Source organism: Stegodyphus dumicola, chromosome 6, assembly GCF_044657685.1.
Source record: "Stegodyphus dumicola isolate Sdum_Otavi_A_Nest chromosome 6, ASM4465768v1".
Lineage (NCBI taxonomy): Eukaryota > Metazoa > Arthropoda > Arachnida > Araneae > Eresidae > Stegodyphus > Stegodyphus dumicola.
In genome coordinates this window covers 98,420,243-98,435,810 of record NC_140773.1, presented here as the reverse complement: position 1 = coordinate 98,435,810, position 15,568 = coordinate 98,420,243, and the positions used below count along the sequence as shown (strand labels likewise).

The 15,568-nt window shown below is 32.2% G+C and overlaps 1 protein-coding gene across 2 annotated transcripts in view; it reads right to left on the bottom strand.

The window, feature by feature from the left end:
* Positions 1 to 15,568, bottom strand: part of Mgat1 (alpha-1,3-mannosyl-glycoprotein 2-beta-N-acetylglucosaminyltransferase) — a 74,123-nt gene that overhangs the window by 32,798 nt on the left and 25,757 nt on the right. For both annotated transcript variants that reach the window (XM_085818694.1, XM_085818693.1), the window contains exon 5: positions 9,976 to 10,084. In XM_085818694.1, coding sequence (XP_085674820.1) covers positions 9,976 to 10,084 — 109 coding nt within the window. The remainder of the gene's footprint in view (positions 1 to 9,975; positions 10,085 to 15,568) is intronic.

The following is a 15,568-nucleotide window of genomic DNA, read 5'->3' as shown; positions in this document are numbered from 1 at the left end:
ATATCTTTAATGTCCCTTTGAAGAAATTTTTTCTTCTGCTTCATATAATCAATTTCTTCCTCAATAATATTTCTTTTCCTCTTTAAATTTTCAGATTTAGTTAAAGATTTTTGTTCTTCTAAATACCGAACTTCTAAATAATGAACTCCACTTCTTGCAGAAGCTGCTGCTGATCTCATTTCTTTATTAATTTCGATATTAAGAACACCTCCAGAAAATTTTATGTAATCAAATACTGTGCGTTGAAAAATGTATGATGAGTCACTTAAATTTTCAATTTCAACTGCTTTATTTACAGAGAAGCCCCTTTCCACAGAGGCCTGTTCATGTGACAAGATAAGAATACTTGTCACAGTAAATACTTGAATAGTGAAAATATACATTTTTTACTATATATATATAAATATATAATTTATTTCCTAAACAATATTGATTAATTGATTATATTATCTCCTAAGTTTAATTAAAGTAGAATTATTTTAAAAGAGTGAATCCATACTGGTAAGTTATATTTTGAAAGATGTGTATATATATATATATATATATATATACAGTACAAAGTCCGAGATCCGGACATCTAATATCTGGAATGATCTAAAATCCGGACCTCAAAGCCACCACCAACCAATTGCGCATTAGATTTTTTTCCTCATCATAAAAAAACATGCCGGAAATCCCGATTCTTAATCTCAGTTTGGCGCTAAATAAAATATCTCATTATTGAAGAAATAATTATTTTAGCATAAATTTGTGTGATTAGTAACTTCACTCCATAGTTGCGCATCTTCCTGGCATAATCTCAAACCGAAAGATTTGTTAATTTTACACCAACTAATATTTTATATCCTTGATGCCGAAATCGCGAATCATAATTTATTGTATTTTGCTTTCATCACCGCATGTTTATCAACGGATGACAACTTGAGTGATGAATCATGCAGCGACGCCAAATAACAGAGTATTATCCGATTACAGATTTAAGTTTAATGCACTAAAATGTTGACAAGGGGAGATTTAGCAGAAATTTTTTTCCTTATGCTAAAAATAGATTTTGTTAATGATACTCATAGGACAAATGATTATATTTAGTGCTATTTAAATTAAGAATAACTGATTTGTTATTCACATAAAGCCAGAACCAGCGCCAGAGCTCGCATGGCCGCACCAGGCGGCAGAATTTAGCGAAGTTAAACAGAAGTTTTTCATTGCGATGACAATGCCCGATCATCAGTCAATTAACGGAGGGCGAAATCTGTAGTATGGTTCTAAATCCAGAAAATACAGCTACCGATAGTGAAGAAAGTAACAGAGAGGTTACTGAACGAGAAAAAATTTTGATTGACAAGTTATTCGGAATTCTCGACACAGCAATTACAGGACTTGAACAATGGAACTTAATAACTGAACAAGAAATTATATGTTTATAATATTAGTCTAAAGTATTAGCAGAGAAAACAAATCAAACAACTCACATTGAAAGAAATGTTTAATAAAGTAAACATATAAATATTAAGCTCTTTTCTTTTGTAAATTTTGATACCCTTTAAATCATAAGTGCTTCATTATTTCATAAATCATGATTTCATATTTTCAATTTTATAATTTCTACGTGCCATCTTAGTAGATTTAAAACGATCTAATATCCGGAAAAATCTCAAATCTGGGATCGCCGAAGTCCCGACGAGTCCAGACCTCGGACTTTGTACTGTATAAATATATATATATATAATACGGAATGTATATTTTCAGTTAAACTTCTACCCAATAACTTTAGTAATTCATGAAAGTTAATTTTGCATCTAGTTAATTCAGGAAAATTAGTTTCAATTAGTTGTTTTCAGCTTTAAAAATATTAAAAAATTTTTAATTAGTTATTTTCAACTAATAATCGTATCACCATTAGCAAAAATTATGCAGTACTATCAACAACATAGGTTTAAACCAAATATTTAATTGTCTATTGAAGCTTCAAAACGTATTTCCGAACTTCACTTTTTCTCAGCTAGCGTTACCGAATTTGCCCTTGGCGACCTAAAATCGAAATGGAGCCAACAGATTTCCCGTGAAATCGATAACAGACCCTCTGCAGAAATAAACTCATAATCCTGATATCCCATACATATAGTATGTGCAAGAGAATAAACTCTGTAGAAGGTGATAAAAAATTAATGTATGGCTTAATTGAAACAAACACAGAAATTAAGCTAAGTAAAACCGTGTAAAAACAAATTGAAATGATAAAACGAAACTTAATTTTCATGTGAATTTTCAGCGCTGACTCTCCCATTCTAGAAATTTCAATTTATTTCAGACAAAGACCACATTAAAGGATTGCCATCAATCAATATCCAGTCTTTGTAGTCAGCTTGATGAAGCCACAGTTTATTGAAAATGCACTTTCCAGGCATCTCGTTCCTATTGGCGTTGGAAAGGTTGTGGCCTTCCAGGTTGGGATTGCTCTAATTTTGGCAAATATTTTCAGAATCTCCCCCCTTTTTTTCTCGAGCACCTTCATCATCACTTTCGCCTCTTAAAGAACTTCCGGCTTCACGCTTTCGTCACAGTCTGCCTAAATTTATGGATAACACCTGTTTCAAAAGATTGCGTGAATAGCCAATCAGACACCGATACTTTCGTTCGGGTAGCTAATTGTTTTTTTTAATCGTTTGCAACGCAAATCCGCCAACAGATTGGTTAAGAGCTGTGTAATTTTAATTCCATACTCATGAGAAATCGTAATTCACACTTAGAATGGCAATCATTAGAAATGATAAGAAATGTCAAATGAGCAAAATTAAGGACCGTTTATTCATTTTGGCCAAAATTAAGGACTTTTAAGGACCAAAAATCATTTTTGAAAAAATTAAGGACTTTTAAGAACCGTACGAACCCTGCGGACACCCATAATCCGGAATGATCTATAATCCGGACCTCAAAGCTACAAACTTTCTGCGCATAGGCGTTTATGTGTACGTATAAGACCTTTACGGCTGCGAATATGCCTGAGCGCATAAAATGTTTACGCATGCGCATTTAATGTATAACGGTCGGTATAAGCTAAGCTAAAATTATCTAATTCAGTTAATGTTGCAGATTGCGTTGTTCCTTAATCTTCAAATTGGATCCGGCTTATTATTTTTTTGCAGACTGTTAGAGCAATTTTATAAAAGTAAGCTTGAACTTTCGATTATATCAAATAGAATTTCCGATATATATTTGCTAATATGTAAAGGATCTAAAGCGAAAGTATGTTTCGAAATCCAAAATCTGTTTATCGATTTCACACTGCTCGGCGGGGGGAATGCTGCGGCGCGCAATGAATTGGAAGTTGATCTGTCAGCACTATCGTTATCTTCAGGGCAGAGTGTTTTTATTTTATTTGGCTTATAATTCCTTACTAAATGTAGTATTTCATCTCGATGTACTCCGTCTTTGATATGATTTAAAACAAGTTCCTCGTCATTATAATTCGCTTCCGATAGTGAATAAAGTAACAGAGGTTATTGAAAACGAAAAAATTTCGATTGACAAATTAGTCGGTATTCTTGACATTGCAATTATAGGACTTGAACAGCGGAACTTTTTAACTAAACAAGAAATTATGTCTGTTTAATAGAATTAAAGAAAAAGTATTATCACATGAAACGAAGCAACTTAAACAACTTACATTGAAAGAAATGTTTAATAAAGTAAACAAATAAATATTAAGCTTTTTCTTTTTGTAAATTTTGATACCCTTTAGATCATAATTGTTCTTTATTTCATAAATTATGGTTTCATATTTTTAATTTTGTAATTTCTGCATGCCATCCTACCAGATTTAAACTGATGATCTATAATCCGGAATCGCCGAAGTCCTGACGAGTCCGGATTAACGACTTTCGACTGTATTAGATTTATACATATCATTGTTTTAACATAGGTATTTTGACACAAAATCGGACTTTTTCTGAAATAAAATACCATTTTTTTTCCATATTTCAATTCAACGACTCAAATTATGCCTAGATATTAAATTTTGTAATTTTTGGTCAGAAATTTATGGAGAAATTAAGAAATTTATCTTTGTGCATTTCTTTTTTCAGTTTGCGCCAAGAATAATTCTCGTGGTTAGCAACCTATTTTCCTTTCTCTTTTTTCGTTGTACACGAGTGGGGAAAAAAGGTAATCGTTCACACTTTCAAATAATTTTAACAAAGTGTGTAAACCCTACTTGGCATTATCAGTTATAACAAATATGCCAAATTTCAAAATGAGTGAATATGTAAATTCACGTATATCTTAGGAAATTTTGAATAAAAAATTCTAATTTTTTCAGGTATGCTTAGAAATACACCTACTTTAAGATGGTTGCAAATATTTAATAGGCTATAATTCAAAACTTTTTTTGAAAAATTTATGAAACTTGTTTAAAAATAAATCATAAAAAATGGGCAAATTTTATTTGGAATGAACCTAAATTTCAAAATGTGAAAGGGAGAATCAACTAAATTTAATAATAATAAAAAGATATATTAATAAATATGTACCAAATTCAATTAACATGGAGCAAAAATTTTGAGAGCTATTTTTTTAAAAACTACTCGTACAATTTTTACAAAACTTGGCACTTTGGCACAATTTGAGTCATAGAATGGAAATATAGAAAAAATTGGTATGTTATTTCAGAAAAAGTTCGATTTTGGGTCAAAATACCTATGTTAGAACAATATTATATATGAATCTAATATATATCCTAAGCTTTCGAGACATGGAAAACACAGGTTAAATTTCAGCAATCAGTCCAGTAGAATGGGAGATATAGAACTGTCCTTTTTTTGTGTGCAAAGTGTACTTTTAATGACCATTCATTAATGAAAAAAAATTAAGGGTCTAAAACTGAAAAAATTCAATTAAAAATATTACCTATTTCTTAACTTCACTTTTGTAATACCATCCGAAGAATAAAATAGATCCGTAAATAGGTTGCATTATTACTAAACATAAAAATTTGAAAATAAAATCATGTGGTACTAATGTTGTATCATATGACACTGTGAAGGTCTCATACTGAAAGTTCAAAAAGAAGGACTATGACATTCAAGAAGCAGGAGGCCCACCTGCAAGAATACTGGAAGGAGATCAGTATGCAACCACTCAAGAGCTTGCTAAGGAGTTAGATATTAGTGCCATGTCCATTAGTTGAGCTATACATTGCATAAACTTGACTTAAAAGTTCAATTGCTGGATGCCGCATGAGCTGACTCAAGAGGATAAGGACAGACGAATTCGGGCCTGCACTAATCTGCAAAGCCAAAATTCTGGACCGGATTGTCACTTGTGATGAAAAATAGATTTACTTCAACACAGGCTGAAAATGGGGTTAGTCTGCAGCCGGTGAGCCCATCAGCAGCATCAAAAAGCACAATTTAACAAAAAGATCATGCTTTGTATTCAGTGGGATAGCCATGGTATCCACAAAGACTATCTGCAAAAAGATAAAAACCTCAGAAAAACGTTGAACTGAGTTGCAACACAAAAAGATAATGCTCCATCAAAATAATGCAAGACCACATGTGTCTGCATTCACTAGATGCTCTGTAAAGACTAAAATGGGATCATTTGCCACACCATATAGCCCTGACATCGCTCCTTCAGACTTCTAACCTTGTACACACCTACAGCTACATCTTGCTGGTACCATCTTTCATTCTGCACGGATGTATGAAATGAGGTTGATCTCTTTTTGGACTCATGGCCACCAAGTTTCTAGGCCAAAGGAAACTACCAAAACGTTAGTAGAAAATCATAGATGTGGGTCGTGACTACTACCCATGCTAAAATTACTGCTTTCAAGATATTTTTCTGACTTTATTAAGGATGTTTTTTGGTGGAAAACTGTTGTTAGAATCAGATATATGTAGTTTATGACATTGATTCTTAAATGATATTATGATAATTACACATTAACAGACACATGTCCAGAATTAGGTGCTTGGGTTGTTATATTTTGTAGCAATCACAATCAACAAAATATTTACGCATCTTTTTAATTTGAAGCCTTCTCAGACATTTTGTCTAATTTTTCTCTTTAAGCATCTTTTCCAACAATTAGAAATTTGTCTCAGTATGCAAACTAATATTCTCACTAGTTTCTGTGTGATTTATCTCCTAAATTGTCATACTCTCGACACTGTACTTATGAGGTTTTACTTGATCTGGTAAAAGTTAAATAGTTCAAAATTCCTGACAAACAAAAGCAAATTACCACTATGTTTGAAAAAACTACAAATTCAGATAAAGGTTTAAATAAACCTCTTACTAAAAAAGAACATAAAGGCATGTTCTTATGCTAGCAAAATCCATTACAGCTCATGCTAATGTAATTAAACAAGAACAGTCAAATTCAAATAGAAAAGTGGAACAATGATGAAAGACTACAAAATTTAATTTTAATCTAAGCTGGCTTACTAACTCTAACATCGTAATGTCTGCAGGGATAACACAAAGTTGAATAATTACAAATTATCAGAGCTGGCAAGGAACTAATGCAGTGTGCACGTGGAGACCAGAAACACACTCTCTTAGAATAAAAAAACCTCAGTTTAAAGACTAAGTGATTTGCCTTCTGGTAAGGAAAGGAAAAGTTATTCATAAAAGCTGAATTATAAAAGAGTAGTTAATTTACGTAATAATAATTGTACATATTTTTTTAAGAATAATTTTCTTTCTTGTTATGTATTCAGTTTCTTTCTTCAGTTCTTTTCCTCTTCACTTTAGAATTTTTGCACAATTAAAGGTTTCCGTTATTTTAAAAAAATTAAACGCATTCAGAATGTACAGAAAAATTTGCTAATTTTATTTTTTTAGTAATATAAACATTCAAAAAAATATGAAATGATATATGGTAAGGGCCAGTTACAGAGCCAGTGTGGCCGTATTTTTAGAATTTAGTGATACACTGAGCAACAAAATCTATAAATGGCAAAATGTTTAGAATTTAGAGTAGGGACTGGGAGTAGAATTTAGGATCCACAGAGATTGGATCAGGTGGAAAAATGCCTAGTGCCAACCCTGTGTATGATGTCACAGGGACATAGAAGATGAATCGTTTAAATTGTTCATTTTCAATTTCTTTATTAGTGGAAAAATTCATTTCTATGGACTTTCATATGATAAGATTAGAAACATTTTTGATATTTTCCGTGCTTGTGTCTAATGAAAAGTACAGGAAAAAAAAAGGAAGGCAAACATGTTAAGGAAAAGACTTCAAGTATCAGAAATAAAACTTTCAAATATTATGCTTTCATTTTTCTTCCAAAAATTCATCGAAGAGTAAGAAATTCATTACAAACTTTCTGTAATACATCCATTACAAGTTAATACCATGAAGACATTTTTCATTTTATCATATTTTTCTGGAATCTTCTAAAATCATGGGTCTATAAATCTTGCCTTTAAGTACTTTCAAACTTTCCAAGTTACAATATCCAAAAGATAAATTATCCCTACCAATTCTGTGACAGCAAAAAGCCAGAAATATTGTGGGGGAGAAAATCATAGGGAGAAAAGTGTAATATTAATTCTTTAGAGAAAACTGATGCATATTCTGAGAAAATCACAAGGGAAAAAAACTCTTGCAAGAAAAAATTAAAAAGAAGACATTTTTAATTAATTACATAGAAATTTTGCTTTTGCTAAGAATTGTTTCATAAATTGTGCTTTATAGCATTTATCACCTAGTTTACTTTTCACATTCAAAATATTGTATAATAAGTTGCCAAAATGGAAAGTTTCTTATAATATGACAGCGAAAAATATGACGTGTCATTCCTCTGTGTTTCTTATTTCGCCATCTGGCGCTACCCCATAGTCTTTCTATTTTTTGTGGTTTTCCCCATGTGCAACGTGTATACAAGCCAGTTTCCCTTAGAAAGTCCTCCACGAAGGCATCCCTCCCTTTAGGCAGATAGCCATTGTAAGCTTTGCCATAATTGAATAATCCAATTCTATTTTTTGCACATGCACTTCAGTTTCTGGATCGACAAAATTGTGTTTATAGTTAACTTTAAAATGTTTGAAATTTTCCTCTTCTAGTTTTTCAGTGCAGAATGATTTCCACAAATCTGAATATAATACAGTTTTTTTCGATATTTCCTTAATTGCTTCTAATATAATTAATTGCTCATGGTTAGGTTTGACAGCTTCATGACAAGCTCCACCTAAGATCCACTGTTGTGGTAGAATAAGATCCACATTATTTTTACACTTTGTGAACATTTTTATTCACTTCAACAATCATACCAGGTCCTCCTGTTTTCCATTATTTACATTTAAGCAAAGAATCCACACAAACCTCGTGTCTCTACTTATTCAAATCCACAACTGTTCCGTGATCGATTTCCAACTAACCGATTTTCATACCATTTAGCTGAAGTTAATTCTCCGTTCCAACCATAAATAAACCTCATACACTAGAAGAAACTCAATTTTGAAGACTCAAACCGCAGGGCTGTTCGGATACTTCTTTCACTGCAGCAAATTGAAAGGTTGCTGCGCCACTGAATTTCATTTCTGAAATAAAATTTAATTTCATGATTATTATCACAAGTAGTTATTTTAGGCAAAATGCCTTTCACTTGAAAGAATTAAGACAGATTCTTCCTCTGTTCTGGGCAAATCCCAAATTTTCGTTGGTTTTTCATCCTTTTTTGACATATTAGGAAAAGACATAACTAATAAAAAAATGGCCACGACTTGTTTTGAAAATGTGGTGGTAAAAGGTTACCAGTGAGATATTCCATTTGGTGTCATTGTATTGTCAGTTGTATCATTTTTGGTGAGTTTATTGACTGTGCCAGTGAAATAAAAAGCACCAAATTTTCTATAGAAACTAATCTTAAAATTACCAAAATAATGATAAGTCATCAAATTTAGAACCGTTTAATAAAAGAATTCACATCCCCAAAAGCAAAAAGTTGTTTAAAAGCTCTTCATTGGAAAAAATGAAATAATTTTGATATGCTTATACTTCCCAACTCGAGTATCCAACCAATTATATTACAAATAGGAACAAATTTTTACCCACGAACCCATTTACCAATTCAAAAGATAACCATATTTATCAGTGAATCGACAAAAATATTCCTCCAAAATGCTAATTCCCACACAAATGACAGTCGTAAAAACAGACAGTAATTTCAGATGATTAAAATTAAGGACCCTCTGCTGATTTTGGCCAAAATTAAGGACTTTTAAGGACCATACAAACCCTAGTTTATTTTTAACAGCTTAAAAGACAAATTTATTATTTTGCTGATATTGCTAAAATTTAAATAGCATTTTAAAAATTGACATTAAAGAAGCAAAAAGCTAATAGCTTATATATAAAATCATTAAAAAAATTATTACATTTAGAGTGTTAAAGGCTAGTAGCTTACATAAAAAGACATTTAAAAAATTATTACATTTAAAGTGTTCAATAATAGAAGAACAAGTGACGGCATCTGAGAGCATCTGCCTAAGCTGTATCCAAATTCTGATCAGCTGTACATTGGGGAGATGGCCTCTTCTGATTGCCAGTCTCACATTTTTCTTCCTCTAGTACCAGTTTCCTGGCATGTGTTTTCATGCAGATGATCTTTAAGGGGCTATTTTGTAAAAACACAACTGTAATCACATAAGCCTATGCCAAATGGTGTAATAACCAACTTCATCAAACTACCATATTGACTGGATGAACTATAAGTTCAAGAAAGTGCATCTACCCAAACAATATGCATATCAATCTTAATTAATTACATCAACCTTAGTAAAAAAAAAACAACACTGCAAAACCTAAAAAAAAATAATAAATTAGGGAAATTAACCCAAAAAACAAAGTAAAATAAATGATTGTAAACAACCGCATCATTATGCATACATTATGAATAAACTTTATGAACATAATATCAACAAATATTAAATTTAATGCAAAATTGCAGAAAGAAAAATTACTTGTATGAGTGTAAGCTGATCCCCATAGGACTGTATAACTCTTGTAGTAGGCTCATGAGCACAATCTTGGCTAACTACAATTGGAAATTGTTCAGGGGAAGGCCTATACCTGAAAATTAAAGTGCACATATCAGGCATGAAAGTGCAAGTTGGCAAAAAAAGCTGAACAACGCACAGACACAAAATTACACAAAAACTAATTGCGCACGCGCGACCTAAAAACATATTTTAATAAAATATCAACCTTTTAATATAAAAAGTATTAAACATATACATATAATTAAACTAAAATAATACTTGTACTTACTATTTTGCTATTAATTTTATCTTGTAAAAAATCAATAAATCACCAAGAGATTGTAATGAATTAACCTTCTTTAAGATGCTCTTTATGCAACTTAATTTAACAGTTGATACATGAATACTGTACGCAACATTACAACACACTAATATACATATTTATGTTATATATTACTGCCCATTTTCAGCAATGACAAGTTTTAGACATAATATATATAAACTGTTACCATAGCTCTCAATTATCTTCACTTTTAGCTTAATAAACAGTACTTTATATAACACCAGAAAAAGTAGTCATGTGAGATAATATAGTTACAAAATAACATATAGTTAAAGGAGGAATACAAAAAATAGCTATTTTGTCTGAGTCTCACTCGATCCTGATTAAAAATTTTTAGAGAAAAAGCTTTTTCTTTTTCGCTACTTTTGCAGCCAACTTTTCTAATTTCCGTTTGTCTCAATTTCTTTTCAGCTGCTTTTATACAATCCATTGATACTTTTTTTATTTTCTTCTTTACTTTCTGCAATGTTTAATTGCTTTTTTTTTTAGATTCTTGCTCCTCCTTTTCTATCTCTAGCTCTTCTTTGTACAGTTTATGAGCATTCCTTAAATTTTTACATAGAGTTTGTGTACTGGAGAATGCAAGTGGTTATCTGTATGTCCGACAGATAGCGCCAGCACCGATCGCTGAAATTATTGAAGTCAGCTCTCGTTTGACGGTTGCTTGCTCTTCTTTGAATGGATATTCGTACGCATCTAGTTCCGCCTTTCCACATAAGCCCCACCTACTTCGCCTTGATGTGAAACAACGTACAGTCAAAAGTCGTTAATTCGGACACCCATAATCCGGAATGATCTATAATCCGGACCTCAAAGCTACAAACTTTCTGCGCATGCGTCGCGTTCACGCATGCGCACAGGCGTTTACGAGAGCGCGTAAGACCCTTACGGCTGCGAATATGTTTGTGCGCATGCGCGTTTAAATTGTAACGGAGTTATACGCTAAGCTAAAGTTATCTAATTCAGTTAATGTTGCCGATTGTGTTGTTCCTTAATCTTCGAATTGGATCCGGCTTATTATTTTTTGCAGACTGTTAGAGCAATTTTATAAAAGTAAGCTTCAACTTTCGATTATGTCAAATAGAATTTCCGATATATATTTACTACAAAGCGAAAGTGTGTTTTGAAATCCGAAATCTGTTTATCAATTTCACGCTGCTCTGCGGCAGAGGGGGGGGGCAGAAACGTAATTATTAGATTATGATAGATTAGAAAGATTATGTCAAATACAATTTCGGATATATATTTACTAATATGTAATTTGTATCTACAAAGCGAAAGTATGTTTTGAGATCCGAAATCTGTTTATCAATTTCACACCGCGGATTGGAAGTTGATCTGTCAGCACTATCCTTATCTTCAGGGCAGATGTTTTTATTTTATTTGGTTTATAATTCCATACTAAGTGTAGTATTTCATTCTGTCTTTGATATGATTTAAATCAAGTTCCTCGTCATTATAATTCGCTTCCGATAGTGAAGAAAGTGACCCAGAGGTTATTGAAAACGAAAACATTTCGATTGACAAATTAGTCGGTATTCTCAACACAGCAATTACAGGACTTGAACAGCGGAACTTCGTAACTAAACAAGAAATTATGTCTGTTTAATAGAATTAAAGAGAAAGTATTATCACATGAAACGAAGCAACTTACATTGAAGGAAATGTTTAATAAAGTAAACAAATAAATATTAAGCTTTTTCTTTTTGTAAATTTTGATACCCTTTAGATCATAATTGTTCTTTATTTCATAAATTACGGTTTCATATTTTTAATTTTGTAATTTCTGCATGCCATCTTACCAGATTTAAACTGATGATCTATAATCCGGAATCGCCAAAGTCCCGACGAGTCCGGATTAACGACTTTTGACTGTATTTCGCGATCTCGGCTCAGGCAAACTCGAAAAGTTCGCAACAAGGGGTGCCCGCGTTTGATCGCTAACCCAGTGTAATATTATACGATAGCATGATGTAAAGTTTTTTTACAAAGAAAAGAGAGAGAGAGCATGTCCTCCATTAACCCCCCCCCACATTTGTCGGTCGCGATTTCTCAACGGATCTGCATCGATCTCAGAAACAGCCCGGGTAACGCTCGAAAACGCGGAAAACTTTCATGCCTGACATATGAATTAAATAAGGTGCATGCTGGGCATTTGAGACAAAATTGCCTCATTTGAAATGTCTATAATACAACATATATTCAATACATAAAGAAGATTCATACAACAAATACCGACATCAAATTTTGAAATTTTGTTCAATCACATTGCTTCTACATAAGCCCCACGAGTGACAAAGGGGATGGATGTCTAATTGACACTTGATTTTTCTCCCAGTATCCTTTAGCATCTGAGATCTTTTAGAGGTGAAGAACGTGTTCAGCAATCATTGCTTATTTGGGTTTATCATAGGGTTTCACGTAATGTAACAACTGCCCTTTGTATGCATGAAGCTTCAGGTGCTTGTGTAGTATATCGTGAATAGGTGATTTTGGGACATCAAGTTCACGCGATGCCATAAAAAGGATTTCTTAGGACTTTTTAAACACATCTGAATTGCAATTAACAGTCTCCTCTGATGTTCTTGATGGTCCATCACCATGCCTCTTAGCAATAGATGGTGTCTCTAGAATCACTGTTTTCCACGTCTTGATTCTCTAGGCATTAGGAGGGTTTCTGTGGCACCCTGCATAGAAACATAGCTGAACTGCAATAAGGAACCATAGTTCTGCATACCACACATGATTTGCATTTTTTCAACATTTGTCGCCTTTTTCAGTTTTTTCCAAATTTTTCTTTTCAGTTTTTAGCACATTTCATTTAATAAAAATAAACTTAATGAACCATTATAAATATCAATTTCTGCAGCCTCTGACCTAAAAAATTGCCTAGGTTGTTTATTATGTTCGGTATAAGAGTTTCAAATTATAGCATTTCATCTCAGACACCCTGTATATTCAACAAAATAAAATATTTTAAACACAAATAAATTTCAATAAAATCTAGAGCTAAAAATGTTAAAAGTAAACACAGATAGCATTTGCTGACACTTTTAAATAATGCATTGAACGAAGATCTAAAAAATGACGTAATGCTTATGCAGTTATTTGATGTTATTTTAAAGAATGATAATTGTATCCACTTGGAAAATTCAAAAAGTTTTGAAGAGAACAATTTTTTTTTTCTACTTCCTTTAATTGAGTGGATTATTTTAACATGGATCTAGAAAATTATTAACGCAAAACAACCTGTTTAAATTAAATATTACTTTAGAATATATTAATATACTGATTAATAATTGTATTCTTTCTTTTTGCTTTCTTAAAAATATTTTTACAGCAGAACTTTTCAACAAGTCAGTACAGATTATATATGTTTTATATATATATAGATGTGGGTTGGCATCGTTCATTATAATCGGATGACGTGACAAGCTGTGAGAGTAAATCTTTTACTTTTTCGATGACGAAGGCAGACGATTCCGCCATTAAGACGATGACGCGATTCAAAGATGTTTGCTTATAAAATACGATTCCTTCTCTTCATTTGTAAATAATCTCATCTGTTTCCTTCTATGTATGTAATTACTTTGTAGTTTGTAGCAACTATTCATGTTTCATTAAATATTCAAGTTTTACATAAATCGGACTAGTTTATTAGCCCCTAGACAGCCACATCGGAAGTAAGTTTACAAACATCATATTCCTAGACAGTAAGTACCGATTCTACAGATTTGGGCGCTCAGGCCGGTATGAGCCTAGGAAGAAGCATTATGAATATTACAAAATAAGTAAGTTTTGTTTCGATTATTTTCACATTGTTACTTCTAAGAATAGTGTTCTATGATACTGTAAATTAAGATGACTACCTTAAATTCTATTACTAGAATTTCAAATTCTTTAAAGACTGGGCCTACTAAGTCAATTAAACTTTTACATCAAATTGTGTTTGGAACTTTGGGTGATCAAAAAAATAGAGCTAGATTGCGTAACTTTTGCGGTTTTCCATCTGATTTTAATATTGAAGAAACAAAACAAAAATTACTTAAAACTTTTACTGCAAATGATTTTATTTCTGTGTGTAATTTGTTACATCTTAATTATGACTCAAATCCTGATAAAAATTGTGATTTAATATTGAATAGACTTTGTGATTTTAAGCTTTTAAAATCCGAAAGTGATGACGATGATGAGTTATCTGAAAACGAAAATGTTTATTATTCTGATAAAAAATGATGATACAGTCAACAGTCGTTAATTCGGACACCCATAATCCGGAATGATCTATAATCCGGACATCTAATACATATTAAAGCTAAAAACTTTCTGCGCATGCGCCGCGTTGGCACATGCGCACAGGCGTTTTACGCTTGCGCGTTAGACCTTGACTACTACGCATATGCGTGTGCGCAAGTGAAGAATACGTTTTCGCCTGCGCGTTTAATGTATAACGGACGGTGTAAGCTAAAATTATCTAATTATCTATTTCAGTTAATGTTAATGATTGCGTTATTCCTTAATCTTTGAATTGGATCCTGCTTATTATTTTTTGCAGACTGTAAGAGCAATTTTATAAAAGTAAACTTGAAATTTCGATTACGTCAAATACAATTTCTGATGCTGGAACTTCCAAAGGATTTACAAAACGGAAGTATGTTTCGATGTCCAACAAATAAAAAGTGGAATTGCTCCAAAAAATGGGTAAAGACACGAAGAATGTGACAGAGAGGTTAGTGAAAACGAAAAAAATTTCGATTGACGAGTTAGTCGGTATTCTCGGCACAGCAATTAACGGGACTTGAACAGCGGAACTTTGTAACTGAACAAGAAATTATGTCTGTTTATAGAATTAAGGAGAAAGTATTATCACATAAAACGAAGCAACTTAAACAACTTACATTGAAAGAATTGTTTAATAAAGTAAACAAATAAATATTAAGCTTTTTTTTTTGTTGTAAATTTTGATACCCTTTAGATCATAATTGTTCTTTATTTCATAAATTACGGTTTCATATTTTTAATTTTAGAATTTCTGCATGCCATCTTACGAGATTTAAACTGATGATCTATAATCCGGAAAAATCGATAATCCGGAATCGCCGAAGTCCCGATGAGTCCGGATTAACGACTTTTGACTGTATTAATTCTGTTCGGTCAGAATCACCTCCCATAAATAACTCAGTGGATGAAAACATTATAATGCCTAGCAATATTTCCCTACATTTTCGTGAT